The sequence below is a fragment of the Pagrus pagrus genome (genome assembly GCF_965226575.1).
Source record: "Pagrus pagrus genome assembly, chromosome: 10".
NCBI classification, from domain to species: Eukaryota; Metazoa; Chordata; class Actinopteri; order Spariformes; family Sparidae; genus Pagrus; species Pagrus pagrus.
Genome location: NC_140194.1, coordinates 15,351,811 through 15,368,095, shown reverse-complemented (window position 1 = coordinate 15,368,095; position 16,285 = coordinate 15,351,811). Strand labels below are relative to the sequence as shown.

The window sequence follows — 16,285 nt, the reverse complement described above, 5'->3', positions numbered from 1 at the left end:
AAGCCGTTGCCAAGTTATAGAGCATTAGACTATAAATACACTTTAATTATGCGAATGCTACCAAATATACATATTTACAGCAGCACTAAAGTATTCCCCATCTTCCCTTGGGGAGAGATCAACAAACTATTGACTTACAAATCAGTGGTCTTCAAATTTCCCACGAGCCTCTTGGAACAGAGCGAAGTACCCTGGCGTCAACATGAATTCTTCATTTAAGTTCATAAATACAAACCCACAGAAAGTGAGATTTGATTAAACATCCTCCCAAGCTTGCAGACAGTTTGTGTTCATAACCCACTTTGTACTCTGTTTCCTGCAACAGAGGTGCAGCCAAACACCAAACAGCAAAAGCCTGCGCTACATTTTCAAATGCCGAAACATATCAAGGGTGTTGGAGGGAATCAAGTGTGAAATGGCCTCTCCTCCCAAAGTCTTCATTAGAGCAGAAACACACCTACTCTGAACAGCAGGAGTGAGGTGGTTGAGTAGAGAGGACGATGGAGGGAGCAGAGAGAAATGAGGCGGCGGCGGTGAGGGGTCTAGTCGGGCTCAGAGGGGTCTCTCCAAGAAACGGAGAGATTCATTTCCTCCGTGACAAGTGAGGGTTGGCTGGTTACACGTGTCAGATGTGGCAGGGCTTTGGGAAGGGGATGGGTCGAAGTCTGACCATGGAGGGATGTGATGAGGGGAAAAGGGCAATACTATTGCCAGAAAGCCGCCACCTGGTGCCTCTGGCTACCCCTCCGAAGCTGTTTACGACCCCCCGCTTCCTCACACACACACAAACACATCCTTAGGCTCAATTCCCATTTTCTCCCTCTCTCCTGTCACTCAATTCTTCCAACACTTCTCTACCTCTGATTTCCTCACACATTGACAGATCATTGAAGTGTTTTTGGACCAGGGATCTGCTGCTGCTGGGCTTCACACGCTCACACACAAAAAAGTCATTTCTGCTTCCGTGTACAATCTCAATGCTTACACACACAAGTGTACTCGGCACACACATTCACACAGACACAGAGAAAAGGAGCTGAAGAAAAACGACATCATCTGAGCTTTGTCGTTTTATCTTTCTCGACAGCCTCCACCTGATGGGGAGCTCAGATCTTTAATTGACTGTCTCAGAAGCGATGACAACCTCAAATCCCGGCTGATACGTAAGGATATAACAGAAGAGAGGGAAGATGACTTTGGTTCTGAATATCTGAACAAAGTGCGCTGCAAAAATCGGTCATTAGCCGTATTAAAAAATGTTTCTAATGAGCTACCACTGTTATTGTTGCCAGAGATATTGTTAAAGCTGCACATCTCCTGACGCAACGAAGCACTCATGGAGGTAATGGGAGCTAGAGAGACAGCGCACACCTTGCATGCTAATACTGTGTGAGAAGTTGTGGGATATCTGGGTGAAATATTGAAATCACCAGCAATGTCTGGGAGACATCTGTCTAAAAATAAACCACACAAATTAATTGCTGAGACTGAGGCAATGCCGAGGTGTGAGCAGGTACTACATCATCCCTATCTGGCTCTGCGAAACAAGCCTAAAGTTACCTCTGACTAATTAATGGCTAGATATAGTGCAGGAAACCTGTGGCTAAATGATCAGAGAAAATAGATTGCTACAATTACTGCATGTTGGATGAAAAACCAAACCTGAACAATGTGCACCACACATATGTGACCCTTTTTTTCCCTTTCACCAGATGTTCTTTTGCTTTGTTGTTTTAAGACAATACTGTGCAGGAAAAACACCCACTCACACTCAGATACCTCAGTAAAAGGATGTTGTCTCCTGATCCATCAAACACACCTTCACCAATCACAGTCTACTCTCTTCCCTTTTGATTTTTTTTTTTTTTTTTACCATTTTTCCAGGCGAGCTCTCTGCCTCTCAGGCAGGAGATTGCTGCATGGCACAGGGAAAGAGGGGCTGACAGTAAATTAATGACTGCGATGGCGTGATTAGGGGGAAGATTGCCACCCACCATCAAAGCACATTGGATGCTGTCATAATAATCGTGCCTTTGATTACCAGTAATTGAAAAAGCAGTCACAAATGCATGGATGGCTACCACTGGCAGGGAGAGAGGATGGACAATCTCTGAATAAGAGTACTTCGCTTCTTCAGAACTTACCGAAACGAATCAAAGGAATGGTTACTAACGTGGTGTTGTGGCCACATGCACATCAAGGGGTCCCAGGAAATGTATGATGTTTCTGTGTGAAATTCTAGCTATAAGGCATGGCCTGTGTGTTTCATTATTCCAAACAAGCCAGTCATCAGAGAGGACAGGACATTATAGGCTCCTGTGAGCCCATGATGTTTTCAGTTTTCTCCAGAAGGCTGGCAGAAAAATGTCTTCCTCGCCTTTCCTACTGGATGAACAACTGAGCTACAACCTACTGTATATTTTCACGCAAATCCTCCTTTGCTTGCTTGTTAAGTGAAGCAGAACTTATTTTAAAGTCCAACCGCAAGGTTTTTCTGAGTTAGTAAATAAACTGAGAGCAAGATGCAGCAGAGACCATAATGAAATCCAACTGTCACTTCCTCTTGAGTACATATACAGTAGAATTAAAGGTACTGCTTACTGTTTACCTGTGGAAATCCACCTTTACAAACATGTAGAAGCTACTATTCCTTATTTCAGGGTCTGCTTTCATTTAGTAAGACACTGACACGCATTTAATTACTTTGAATGCAAATGTGGTGCTTCTGTCATCCAGCTCGCTGACTGCAGTCTTTCGTGACCAATTTATGTTAATTGTACAGATAACAAAATACAAAAAAGAAATCTACCACAGAAATATATATTCATTAACTGGGTTTCTCTGATCTCTTATTCCGATTACAGAAGCCCTCTCTAATTTACATAATTTTGCTACACAAAGCCATCAGCAACCTGGTTGCATATACCTACATTTTTTTTTTTTTTTTCATTTGGGGACAGCGCAACAAGCCGTACATGCTCAAATATCTACTAATTGCTCCGCTGCTCACCAGCTAGTTGCTTACTTTGTCTGCCTGCTGTTTAAGGCTCGACAGGTGGCTTCACTGGGTTTATTAAACCTTTTTTATTGAAATCGGCCGCCTGCTGTGACGGGCATCCCGGTGACGCAGCGAGCATGCCAACACATTGGGCTCTAACAACAACAAAACGCACGGTCATCCAGCAAAAAAGTTGAACCTGGCTCATTCATTGTCATTCAGCAAGGCCACACTACTTTGTAAAATGAGTGGAAAAGCTCACATAACTTTCATAACTACAAAGTAGTTCAGATAACTTTTCAAATCCTGCTTCAGATAATTATAAACAGTTGGAGTAGTTTGGCGTCCAGCCTTCTTGGTTTTACTGCAGGCCTGTTTAAGATGTAAAACCAAAACAATGAGCTGAAAGACTCACTGAAATGCCCCATACACATGATAATTCACGTCACTACAAGAAACTCCTTTCACATTACATGTCATTTGATCTATTTTTGATATAAAATATTGACTAGGACAGCTTTAAGTGCATGTAAAGTGCATGTAATAGCCACTTAGCTATTAAGTCCAGGAAGAATTCTGTGTTCACATGAACACTTCAAAAAAGTATACAGTTTTCTATGGATGTGTACTTCTGTTGCATCTGCCATCTCTCCACCTCATCAGCTACTATACTCCAGGACTCTCACATGTTGATTACCCTAACAGAAACATCAATGTCCTGCTGTATTAGAAAGGTGAATTAGATTTAGATGGTTTCCCTGTGATGTGATGGCAAACTGCTCTCCCCCGCCGTGCTTTTTCGTCTAACAAAGGTAATTTAAAGAAATGTCTTTCCTACATTCTCTTTCCTCTCCTCCAGCAGGGAGCGATGGATCAGGTCGACTCTGGAAGTGGCTTTTCAGCTTTTGTCTACATCCCCCTCACAGCGTTTTCAGTTGACATACAGTAAGTGGGGCTGCATTAGCGTGGTATCCAACTCCTCAAGCATGAAATAAAAAAACGGTGGAGGCTACAAAGCATACACAGTATAATAGGATTTGTTAATAGCAATGAGGCATAAAGAGAGGCTTTAATATATTATATTTGTTCCGATTTGACACTGGGGCCTCTGCGATCCACGCGGGTGCACAGATCTCTTTAGGAGGTGAAGAAACAGCTCAAGCTCAGTGGGTGGAAGCATTCAGTAAGATTGAAATGAAACAAATAAGAGGAGGGAGGGTTGAGCAATCATCATACATCAGACCAGTCACAGCCCTCGCTGGCATTAGGCTTGCACCTCAATGACTCGGAAATAAAGAATATTGGACCAAAGCGGAGAGTGGAGACCGAGTCTGTTTATCTCTTCCCGTCACACTTGAATCCATGCATCTGTATGTATATCTGTATGTGTCAGAGATCAACAGCTTTAAAAACATCACCGACACAACTGCTCCTGTTACTTACACTCCAGCACAGATGCAGAAGCACAGAAATGTGTTTCCAGCGTTTCTCTCTCTTTTTTTTTATTTTATTTTTTTTTTTACAAGCGCCTGCCACACACACCTCGCTTTAATTGGGTTTGATCAAGCTCTGAGTCAACCAGCTCGCTAGCTTTTTCTTCCAGACTTGTGAAAACAATTTCTCAGGTAACACCGTCACAATTCGGAGATTTTCAACTTTCTCTTTATGCCTTGTAGCGAACAAAAAAGCAAAAACATGGAGGCATGTCATCATTGCCAATTAAAGCAGGGGATTTTTCTGCAATGTGGCTGATCATCTGTCACTACTGTGCCTCTGGGATCTGCCTGTAAAGTCAATTAGTGTTTACGTTCTTCCGCCAATTGTTAAGCATCATTAAATATGGAGTGCTGAGGGAATGTGTGTCCATGTGTTGGCGGGGTCATGTGTGTGTTGTGTTTGTTTGGGTGCAGTTCAGTGCTGAAATTTCAGCACTTTCAGCACTTTGAAGCACTTAACTTCTTTGTTAGCAGTAAAGCCCTGCTGATTCTGCACTTCTGAGGCCAATGTCCATATCGATAACTGAACGCTTAAAAAAAAATCCGACAAAATATATTGGCTGATACTAATTTTTCAATCTAAAAACATCCCTTAAAGCCCCTACAGACCCATAGTGCATTCACACAATTTGGTTATTAAGGCTTTTTTTTTTTTTTGCCAAGAGTCAGATGAGATTAATACCACCCTTAATATCTGTGCCAGGAGTTGATTAGCTTAGCTTACTAATAACTGTTGGATGAGGAAAATGGCACCTAACAGCACCTCTACAGCTCACTAATTAACACATTATATCTTGTTTGTTTAATCCGTATACAAACAGGTATGTAATTAAAACAATGGGTTATGGGTTCCTGCTGTTTTTCTAGCAACCTTGCGGCAATGACTGAACAATCCAGGAAGTTATTGCAACTGACCGATCAGCATGCAACTCCCCATGAAACTACTAAATGTTTCACACATTTCTTCTTGTATTGGATCGAACAAACTAGATAGATCATGTTAATTAGTGCTCGTAGGTGTCTAGGTGTTTCTCTTAGCTAACTGTTCATACTTACTTCGAGGTGAATGCCAGTATTTTAAACCTGGGCCACATACATATTTTGTATGTATATCTGTCGAATGGGACAACTCCGACCATCAAAGCTCCGGTTACAAAAATGGATCTTGCTTTAACAAAAAGGTCCTTCTCTGTAGAGCGTTTCTATGTCTGACAACAACGTTCTAGTATCAACCTCAGACAGTATCAAAAACAAGCACTTGCCGGGGACGTAACTTTGAAAGTCGAAGCTGCCCCGAAGGATTACATTGCAACCGTGTTGCTGCTGCCTTCTGAGGCGATTCACTGGACCAATACCAAAACTTTTGTTAAGTATTACAAATTGCCATGATGAACTGTCGTATTATGAATCACTTACACACCAAAATATGTAGATGCAGGGCCGAGCTAGCAGATATTACCAGCTGGGCCAATGAATCTGTCAGGCTCTTGTAAGCAGTGATGTCAAGTGCAGTGCTTACCTCATACTCAAACTCTTCTGTCCTCTCTCCATCAGCTGGAACAGGGGAGAGGTAGTCTGTCCCTTCATAGTAATCCTGGTCCATTGTATGGAGAGAATGACAGCTGTCAGGGAAGACAGATGGAGAAAAGTGTGGAAGACAGACAGGGAGGCAGAGAAACAGAAAGAGGCAGAGAGTTGGGCGTGAGCAAGATCCTTCTCTTCATTTTCTTTCAAATGCGTTCAATACCTCTAAGTGACAGGATTTCCTCGCCTTTGTCTTTCCTGGAATCTGAAGAATAAAGGATTTGTCAAGGGCTTTCACTGCAGCTGGAGTGTGTGTGTGATAAAAGTATAGCCCCTTGTTAATAACAGCATATCCACATAATTTGCTTCCTGCTCTTGACAGACAAAACCCCCCACATTGTACGGTGTAATTCTATTATGTTTCCCTCAGTCACGGAACAAAACCCCATTGTGAGGGCCTAACGAGATGAGCAGCTTCGGTGCCACACAAGATAATTCAGGGAGGACAAAAACTTCAGAAAGACACATGTTGAGTGACGCTTCAGAGGCCATGTGACTCTCAGATTAACCAGCTCTGTGAAACTGTCTCCAAACAATCTTCCAAACATTAAAACCAGACTGGTAAATGTCAGGATGCTTTATACTGTGATGCCATATAGTATCACACATAACAACATTTGGCTGTGGGTGCAACAAATACAATTACAAATATACAACCTAGCCTCAAAAACAAGAGTGACAAACATTTGTTGTATCCATAAAATCTGCTGTATATTGGATTTTGCACCTGAACTCGGATGAAGAGAAGAAAACACGAGTTTTATGGGACACATTGATTACATTTGGGCTCGGCCTGCGGCTGTAAGTAGCCCGCAAGCACGCGTTGCACTGTGTTGCCTAGTTTTTTATTAGCCCATTTGCTTTAATCACCTTGTAAACCTTCCATGAGTCAAAATGGATATGCCAAGCAGCTCCAATTATGGCAGGAAGGCTCCGTGGGGGATTCTATGGTGATAATGTGCGAGATATATACATATGGCAATGATCTCGATCAGGTTATGTATAGTACTTTACACCTAGCGTGCAACACTGACAATCCCACTCATTTTTAATGATGTTTTTAATATTGAGCGGCACAGATGGAGCAGACATCTGAACTTCCATACCTGAATGTCTAAGCAGCAGATACTCAAAGATGTTTACGGTTGTTGGAAGTAATTATCTCCTGTGACAAACAGAGTTCACCAACTCCATCCTGACTTCCCAGTTCTGTGCTCGGAAGCTCCTGCATTGCTATTGTCTTATTGTTTCTTTCCCAAGAGGTGAAACCCAGATATGTCTTTGTGCTAAACCTTTCTTGTTGTCGGTTTACTTCTCCTTTGAGATGAACAGAATGTAAACTAAAATACCAGCAGAGGAAATAACGAAGCCTGTTTCTTTTGTTGTTTACCAAGAAAACCTCTTGTTGATACTTAAAACGCTCAAGATCTTATTTGGTACATATTTTATGCGTTCCTCCCACATAGACAATAAAAACACATGTCTTTGAGGGATTGTTTTAACAGTTAAGATGTGATTACACTCACACCGATTGTACCACAACATGTGTTGTTTTGAGTATGTCTTTTCATCTCATCTGAATTATTGCATGATCCCAACAAACATACTTAAAAGGACAATTTAGTCATAAGTCAAAGATGCATATTTTTCCACTAACCTGTCGTGCTATTTATCCATCTAGATTGTTTTGATGTAAGATGCAAAGTTTTGGGGATATCAACCAAATGTCTGCCTTCTCTCGCATATAATGAACTAGATGGCACTCTGCTTGTGGTGTTCAAAGTTATTATTTATGACTCGATTACTCAAAATGCTCCACACACCTTGTCGTGGGCAGTTTCATGTAGGAATTTTTTCGTTTCAACTGAACTACACCTGCGAGCCATATCACAGTGCAGAAGGAAGTGGGCATCTACGCTTGGAGGAGAGGCTCCCTGAGTGGGATGTTAACGTAAACGTAACATAGGCTAGCTTAGTTAGCCAGCCTCTCAGCCATTATTAAATACATGCTTCCTTCTTCATGAGAAAGTTGGCAGGTATAGTCGGGTAGAAAGAAAATAATTCCTGCATGAAACTGCTCACAGCAAGTTCTGTGGATAATCTTAAGTAAGCGTTGGTTGTTTGTGGGATAAGACGTTGCTTTTGGCACTTTGAGCACCAAAAGCCGATCTAGCTCCATTATATTTGAAAGGAGGCAGACATCTCTAAGGCTGATATCTTCAAAACTTGCCAGCTCACACCAAAACAGAGATGGATCTGTATGGAGATGGATAAATAGCACTACAGGTAAGATGGAAAATATGTATTTTTGATTTTGGATGTACTGTTGATTTGAGTGGCTGTGTTATGTTTCTATTCACGATTATCTAAGCAGAAGGGGGAATGTGAAAGACATTTCAGCAATCAAAAATTGTATAGGACCGTTAACGAACTGCACTATGAGCGTTGATTTATCTGTAAATGCCTCCTCCTGCCACTCAAACACAATTATCCCCCATGTGACTGCCTGTGCTGTGTCGAAGAGACGTAGGAGTAACAATTTCTACGACAGATCCAGATGTTCATGCATTCAAAGTCACTGGAGGCCGTCATACATGACTACATTTTTTGCTCATGATATTTATTCGCAGTGTCTTCAAACGCAATCTCCTTAGTGATGCATTTAAATTAATGCTTTATACCAAACAACACATTGAAATTCTGTGCAAACCTCCCACATGTATTCTGTATTAATGGTTAATCAAGACCACTTAGCCCTGTCCTTTATTTCTCTTTCTCCTTTATTTTTAAAAGTAGCTTCGTCCTATTGGTAAAAAGAAGACGTGAAGGACATTGAGAAGCTCATTTATCACACAAATCTATATCCGTCAGAATCGACTGAGCAGCCAGTTAGACAATTAATTTATATTTTACAGACGCCTTCCATACTTGTAATGCTAATCCTGCAAACACTGATATTTCTGCTTCATAGCTCAATGACATTTCTCACTACTTTTTTTCCCTCCTTCTTAATTACCATTAGTCTCAGCCAAAGTCATAACAAGGACACAACAACAAAGTCTTAGTGCCACTGAATCATAATCCTCTGTAATGACATATCAAATGAAATACAAATATATGCAATTAGATCAATTCACTGACCTCCTTCAAACTATAATCCCTGTTTTGACTATCAATCATTCATAATTTACAGAGATGTAAAATAACTACATGCATTTCCTATTGGTCATACCTGTCAGAGAGCAGGAAGGGACAGACGTCAGGCACAGGAGGGGTCGAAGGCCGGAGCTTTGCCAGCGCCATGATGTGTTCAAAGGTGATGTCAGTCTGAGTGCACACGTCCACCACATGGATTTCCTGAGGGGGGCCATGGGGGCGGCCGCTGGGGGTCCGCCGGATGACCTGCACCACGACGGGGTCCTTGGCAGCGCGAAAGGCCTCCACAGTCTCCTCATGGCTGGACTTGGACAACTCTTTCCCATTCACCTAAGAAAGACGGGAAATGTAAGCTTGTATGCAAGGGTTGTTTGTTTGTTTCAAATGTCAAAACTCAGTGTGCTTTATTTAATGTGCCTTTTTTTGTTGCTATAGAAACATTTTACAAAGCAGAGCCGCTGTGGAGACAGACCTTACTGCTGCACCCGAGTCTCTTTGCAGAGTCAAAGAACCAAATTCTTCTGGCTAAGTGACATTAGACTAAAAGCCAGCAAAAAAGCCAAGAGGGAAGATAGAGATAATATTATTTTCTGTGCCTGCGAAGTCTGCTGCTCTTCATCCTCGCTACTTCACTGCTGCCTGCTTTCAGAAATTTAACTCCTTCCACCTCCCCAGCCCCCTCGATTATTAGCATTTAGTCATATGTGAAATTTGAATTTCTTTTGTGTTGATGTTTGATGGTTTGTGAGCACGCAGACAGTCTCAATTTTGCTCCAGGCTTCCTACACCTCCTTAAACACTGAATTCAAGAACTTTCCAAAGACTTCGGGACCACTGAGAAGTTTTATAATGAGAACTAGCAGAGCTTACAGAAGCTCAAAGGCAACAAGAGAAAGGGACTAAAATGCATGAACACCTGTCAATAATGCTGCGGCAGAGATGGCAGAAAACTGAGGGAGAGACACACATACAGTGGCCTGTTTACTAACACTGAGTTAAAAAAATAGCAATTTCTATTCTTGCCTAAAAATATATAACTTTAAACACTTTCAATGATTCATGTCCTCATTCCCCCCCCCCCAAAATTCACAAACTTGCCAGGAACTCACAATTGCTCCAGAGCATCACATGAGCTGCATCAACACGCTAAACCGCCATATTAAAATGCATATTGTTGCAGCAAATGGTTAAAACTGTGACATAAATTGCGCATGAGTTAAACTGGTTTTAAGGTTTACCGGAAAACTTCAGAATCAGACCCAAACAAAGCCACCTACATAGTCTGAAAAAGCCTCTTGGATGAGAGGTGAAACGTCATCAAGAAACTGAATTAAGTCCACTTGCCTACGATATAGCACGTAGTCTGACCATGACCTGGATAACTGAGAACCTTCATCAACAAGACAGACACTACTGTTTTCCCCACATTGCTACTCCAGCTCTCGTGTTCTGGGCTGAATACACAGAGATAGAAATTTACATTTTTTCCTGTATCTCTTCTTGACAGATGATCAAAAAGAAATCTTTATGAAGACAACGTTGAAAAACATAAACACAAAAACACATTTTGATGGAACATTATCACACTGTTATATCAAAGCCCAAATGGCCCTCGCTCACCCAGTCCATCTTCAACCTCATCTCCACAAAATGAACTGGATTTTCCCGTAGATTGAAAACCATTTGCACTACAGCTGGCACATATAAAGAAATTCATTGCTTCATTTAACACCAGTAATTTCTCTGGAAGAGAAACCATGGCTGTGGAATACCTCAGAGAATGTGCCTTGGTATAAACGCTGAAACCAGAGATTATAATTTAGATAACCACAGACAGAGAAAAAAGGTAGACAGCATAATTACACTTGCAGTTGTATTTAAATATGGTTTTGGAGTGGAGCGTTTTGCTCGCGCTGCAAATTGAAATCAGTTTAGATGATAACTAGAAAAGTAAAAGTGATCATTTATATTCACGAGTCTCATCTGACGAAAAAACACAGCAAGGCCGGGAAACTCAAAAGCAGCAAACTCTCTATAAAATGCATCGCAGTGGTAGAAACGAAAACACATAGCCTCGTTTAGACTCGAACAAAATGACCTACATTCATGAGCAGTCTACAGTTTCCAGTATCTCTGGCTGTGTGTATGTGGTGCCTCTAAATGAATATTAAAGATGCAGAGGCCACCGGGGAACTCCTACAGAGAGATCTTATGTTTTGAACCCAATCTATTCCACCAGTAAATCTTCACTTTTTCATCTGTCTCACATCTTATTGAAGGAGTACATTTTGAGAAATTACCAAACATGTTTTGAGCTGCTGTAAGACATCCATATAACCTGACGGCATAAATCCTCTGTAAAGCCAGGATCAGCATTGATGTTTTAGTTTTTCTAATAAATATGTCTGCCTTCATGCTGCGTCCCTCGATAAATCCGATTCTGAAACTTACATGACCAGACAGTCAGTTTGTGTCTTTGAATGAATGCATTTTGACATGGCGGATTAGTTTGTGGTTTTACAGCACACTGTCATTTGGTTTCAAACTGTTTTGGCTTGTGATTGGGTCTGCAATTATTTCCTGATGAATATTGTTGGTAATTATGCTGATTATTATTGTAATAAATCTTTTACTCATCTGGTCTCTAGAAAAAAAAGAAAAGAAAAAAAATTCCCAGGCTCAAATGTCCCAAACCTGAAATTATACAGCTTACTATACTTTGTATATGACAAAGAGAACGAGCAAATCCTCCCTTCTGAGAGGCATTTTCCTCTAGTTTTGCTTGAAAATGACTTCGATGACTCTGGTTGCGATCCCCCATCACAGGATGCATATTTTTGTGAGTGGTGAGCATTTAAAAAAGGTGTTTAACACTTTCAGATTCAGAAAAGGCCACACAACCCAGTATAATAAAAGTTAAAGAAAAGTCTGATCTGGGTCTTTGGGTTACACAGCTGGTCTCCTGACTTCCTCTTCAAGGTGCACTATGTAGTTTTGGGGTAGAACTTTTTAATCAGAAGAGAAAAAAAGATCCCCCCCCACACACACACACACTGTCGTAACTACAAATCCCAGGTCTGTAACAACTTGTCAGATGTAATGTAGGTGCTAACTACAAACAAAACTCATTACGTCATAACAATGTTGTGTGAAAACTTGTATCTTGAAGTAAACATGAATGTAAAGCTGTGATCCAACCCTCCCACTGAAGTGACACGGTGCAGAAACAAGTGATAGGGGGGTGGAGTGGCTGAGACAGAGACACCATTCACCCTATTACAAGACACCATCCAAATGATTTTGAAGCTGTAATTTCAAGGTAAAAATGTACATAATGTTGCTTTAAGAAGGGAAAAAATGAAAGAAACACTGAAGCAAATAAGCTCCAATAACATTGGATCCTACACTTCCTACATTGTACCTTCACAGCCTTTGAGACACCTCGTGATGACATCATCTGGACTTATTTTTTAGACTTTAAAAGTCTTTCTCATGAAGCACCACACAAGGCACCATACAACTGTTCAGTGGAGAGCCCCTTTAATTTATTCATTCAATTTAACAGACTTCCAAATAAGCTAACCTCATTACCTGCTAACAGGAAAATATAAAAAATATTTATAATGTAATAACGGTTGTAATGCCATAATAGTGTGTTACTCTCATTCCCGTGTGAGTGTGTGAGTTTGTGTGAGTTTGTGTGTGTATGCTTTTCATTGTGTTTTCTCCCTCTTCTCAATGTGTGTCTCTAGAGACTGAATGATGCCTTACAAAAAAAAAAACACCGACTTATTTTCTTAGCAATAACAGCCGCCATCTATAACTCTCTTAGCTTTTGTGGTACTCTGGCCTGCTCCCCTGCCTCCTGACGTGACCTTTGTTTGTAGCAATGTTGCATTAATCACCTGAGCGGGAGGTAAACTGGGTCAACACCACCGCTGTGGAACTGCAGGGCAATTTGGAGGAAAAATACAAAGCAGCTTCCCTCACACCCCTAACCTGCTTTCATTCTCTTTTTGGGCCAGTCAGCAGGTATTTAATACAGCAGCACGTACATTAGAGTTAAGTACTGTATTAAAGAAACATGAAGCACTATAATAATTAGCTTATACAGTTCCTTTGACTCTCTCTCTCTCTCTCTCTCTCTCTCTCTCTTTCTTTCTGTTTTATTTTGCTGCTAGTCTCTTGCTCCGCCGGCTAATCCTGGAACATGGAGCCTGCTGGAAACAAAGGAGTTGGAGCAGACAAATGAGGCTGCCTATGGTGTATGACAGTCCCAGAGAAAAATGATCAAATTTCCCAGCTCTCCCTCTGGTACAGCCTGTCCACACCAGGCTCCGCCTCCTCCTCCAAGCCTCACCACTCGCTAGCCATACTCCATAACCATAATGACACAAGAGGAAACACGTCAGGAAAAAGAGGAGGGAGTGTTGTTTTTTCTATTCCCCTCACTGGTTTTCATGAGAGCCAGATGGAACAATTAATCCCCAATCAACACAGGAATATCAAGTAGCCTTAACTCCTGCACGAGGGACTTTGCCATCCTTCGTCGTGTCCTCTTGGCTGATGTCTATCCAGCTAAACACACTGACTCAGTTAGCTGTGTGGATCTGCAGTCCTATCTGACAGATGGGAAGGGTTTCTCTAAGCTTGGCTGCAGCTTCTGAGATTTTCCCAGATATTCTCAGACTGCAGATCTGCCTTCAGCACAGCCCTCGACTTGCGATAGCTTTACTCTCTGCGAAGTTCATCATCAGCTAGCAAGCCGAAAGCTCTGAAGGTGACTATACAGGGAAATTTTAATGTGAGTAATTCTTGCAGTTGGCTTGCGTCCTCAGTAGCCTTAATCCTTTCAAAATTAAACACCATTTCTATCCACATCCACAACCTCCGCTCAGTACAGCTGTAGCCTCTTAAAAGTTTCATCACACATATTTTGATCTAGTTACACTAGCTTGCACTAGCGTCCTCAAGTGTGCATGCAAAGTATGCAAATACATATTCATTCATAAACACATGCTGGTAAACAAAATCTGTTTGCAGCAAATTATTTAGCAGCTGTAGTGTTTAAATAGTTCAGTGCAGCTCTGCAAGTGCTCCATATGCACAGAGTCAACATGAATTATCTTATTGGTCTGGAACAAAACAATGGTGATTATTCATGAGAGATCATTTGCTGTATAATTGGGCCAGGCGATGATCAGGTAAATGTGAAGTTGGAAGGAAATGGGCTCTGGGATGGAGTAGCTGGACCAGGACGCATCTGCTGGCTGTTTGCACATGGATGTGCAGCAGCTGTAGCCGGGAGAGAAATGTGTTTTTATTCAAAGCCCCTGAGACGGCCAACAGCCTTCCCACAACAAATGCAGTAAACCAGCTTAGTGGAGTGCATCGAAAGGATGAAACCTCTTTTCTTTTCTTTTCTTTTCTTTCATTCTCTCTGTGGCAGAGTCCCATATTGACAAAGACATTTAAAAATTGTCTACTTGTGACACAGCTGAGTGTGTCGGGTCTCCGCTTCAGTAATATCACACGCCACTTTAAGCCGTTCTGCGCTGTTGCGAGCAAACAAACGGAGTTGAAAACTTCACCAAAAGTCTCTGTTTGTTACAACTGTGAGCTCAAAGTCGCCTACAGCAAAGCACACTCCTGTAGGTTTTCTCATCTGTGTCCCATCTTATTGTTTTGCCTCCAGGTACGAGGACAAGCAAGAGAGAGCAAACACGTAGCACCTTAGCTCAACTCCTCAGGCGTCTCGTCCGTCAGTGCTTTTGTCTCATCGACTTCTGCGTCCCATCAATATCTCCAAGGACCGAGGGCAAGAATGTAGTGACAGTGGTAGTAAAGCGAGGTCCAGTTTATCTGTTAAGATGTCAACTTCAGCCAAATCTGATGTTGCGTCTGCTCAGGGACTGTTTCTGTGGCAGGAGGCACAGACACTGCCGGCAGCTTGCAGGGGATTACTGATAGAAGTGATTGATGTACTTCTTCTGCGAGGAGAAAAGGCAGCCCCAGGCAGTAGGCTCTAATAGTCCATTAGCTTTTTTATGCCTTCGAATTAACTGCATACATTGCTTTATGGCTTGCGTGTAGCACTTTGAATCTTAATGAAATGTTTTTGTTTTCAATTTTTATAGTTTATGCTGTGCACAAGGTGAAAGTCCCCGTCTCCGCTTGTATTCTGGTCGAACTGGAAATGTGCTGAATTGAATGAAGCAAGGTCATCCTTTCTACTTTGGCTGCACTGACAAGTAAACAAGGCTTTCAGTGGCAGTAGAAAGAACATCAGAGGCTTGTATTTAACCAGTGCGTGTAACCTTGTGCGTTTGTGCTTAACATCTGTACAGGCAGTGGCCTCTGTTACTCACAGTCTCTATCTCTTGAGTGCCGTCACTTGCTGGTGTGAGTGGCAGCCTGCGGGGTGTTGAGTGTATGCAGGCAGATGGAGAAAGTGTAACATGTAGGTCATCTAGCCTCGGGAGGGTAGCGCTTACAGCCGTCAATTACACACCTGTTCTGTCTCCTCGTCTTTGAGGAAGAGGCAACATGAACCCTCGGTGTTATGGTCCAGTCAGCTGTGTGGATCCCTCAGATAAAAGAGTTGGAGGAGACTGGGGAGCAGCTACAGGTACAGTAGAGGGGGGCAGAGGAAGCATAACCTGTAGAGCTGTTCTCCAGAGACAGAGGAGGGACCACTGCCACTGGTCAGCCATCACACCTGAGTGCTGACAGAATAGAAACCACTTTTCTAATAAAGTTCAACAGACTGTGGAAGAGACAGGATAAGACATTGTGTGGATAAACTTCACAAAGCTTGGGCAAATAGTCTCCCGGATAATGAGAAACCACAACTTGTTGTTTTTACACTCACATTTCTGTGCAGATTAAATTAAATAATATAACGTGTAACTTATGTGTAACTTGTAGTAGATTTTAGTCCCATTGGATGGAGCCAGGCTAGCTGTTTACCTATGTTTCAGGTCTTTATGCTAATCTAAGCTAATTGGCTATCATATTCTCATCTCTCATTGGTCACCAACTTGGCAAGAAG

General features: G+C 41.9%; 1 protein-coding gene and 1 long non-coding RNA gene across 9 annotated transcripts in view; one reads left to right on the top strand and one right to left on the bottom strand.

The window, feature by feature from the left end:
• LOC311263905 overlaps window positions 1-9,405 on the top strand; it is a 44,354-nt gene extending 34,949 nt beyond the window's left edge. For 3 of the 6 annotated variants that reach the window (XR_014623415.1, XR_014623417.1, XR_014623418.1), the window contains 2 exons: window positions 3,858-3,943; window positions 6,049-6,310. This is a non-coding gene — a long non-coding RNA (uncharacterized lncRNA). Of the gene's footprint in view, window positions 1-3,857; window positions 3,944-6,048; window positions 6,311-9,317 lie in introns of those variants that run through there. The other 3 variants (XR_014623414.1, XR_014623416.1, XR_014623413.1) reach the window with 2 other exon arrangements.
• The window catches only part of LOC311263904 (PDZ domain-containing RING finger protein 4), a 124,278-nt gene that overhangs the window by 12,564 nt on the left and 95,429 nt on the right, over window positions 1-16,285 (bottom strand). For all 3 annotated transcript variants that reach the window (XM_084364268.1, XM_084364269.1, XM_084364270.1), the window contains 2 exons: window positions 9,311-9,564; window positions 6,014-6,116 (listed from right to left, as the gene is read on the bottom strand). In XM_084364268.1, the coding sequence (XP_084220394.1) occupies window positions 6,014-6,116; window positions 9,311-9,564 (357 nt within the window). The remainder of the gene's footprint in view (window positions 1-6,013; window positions 6,117-9,310; window positions 9,565-16,285) is intronic.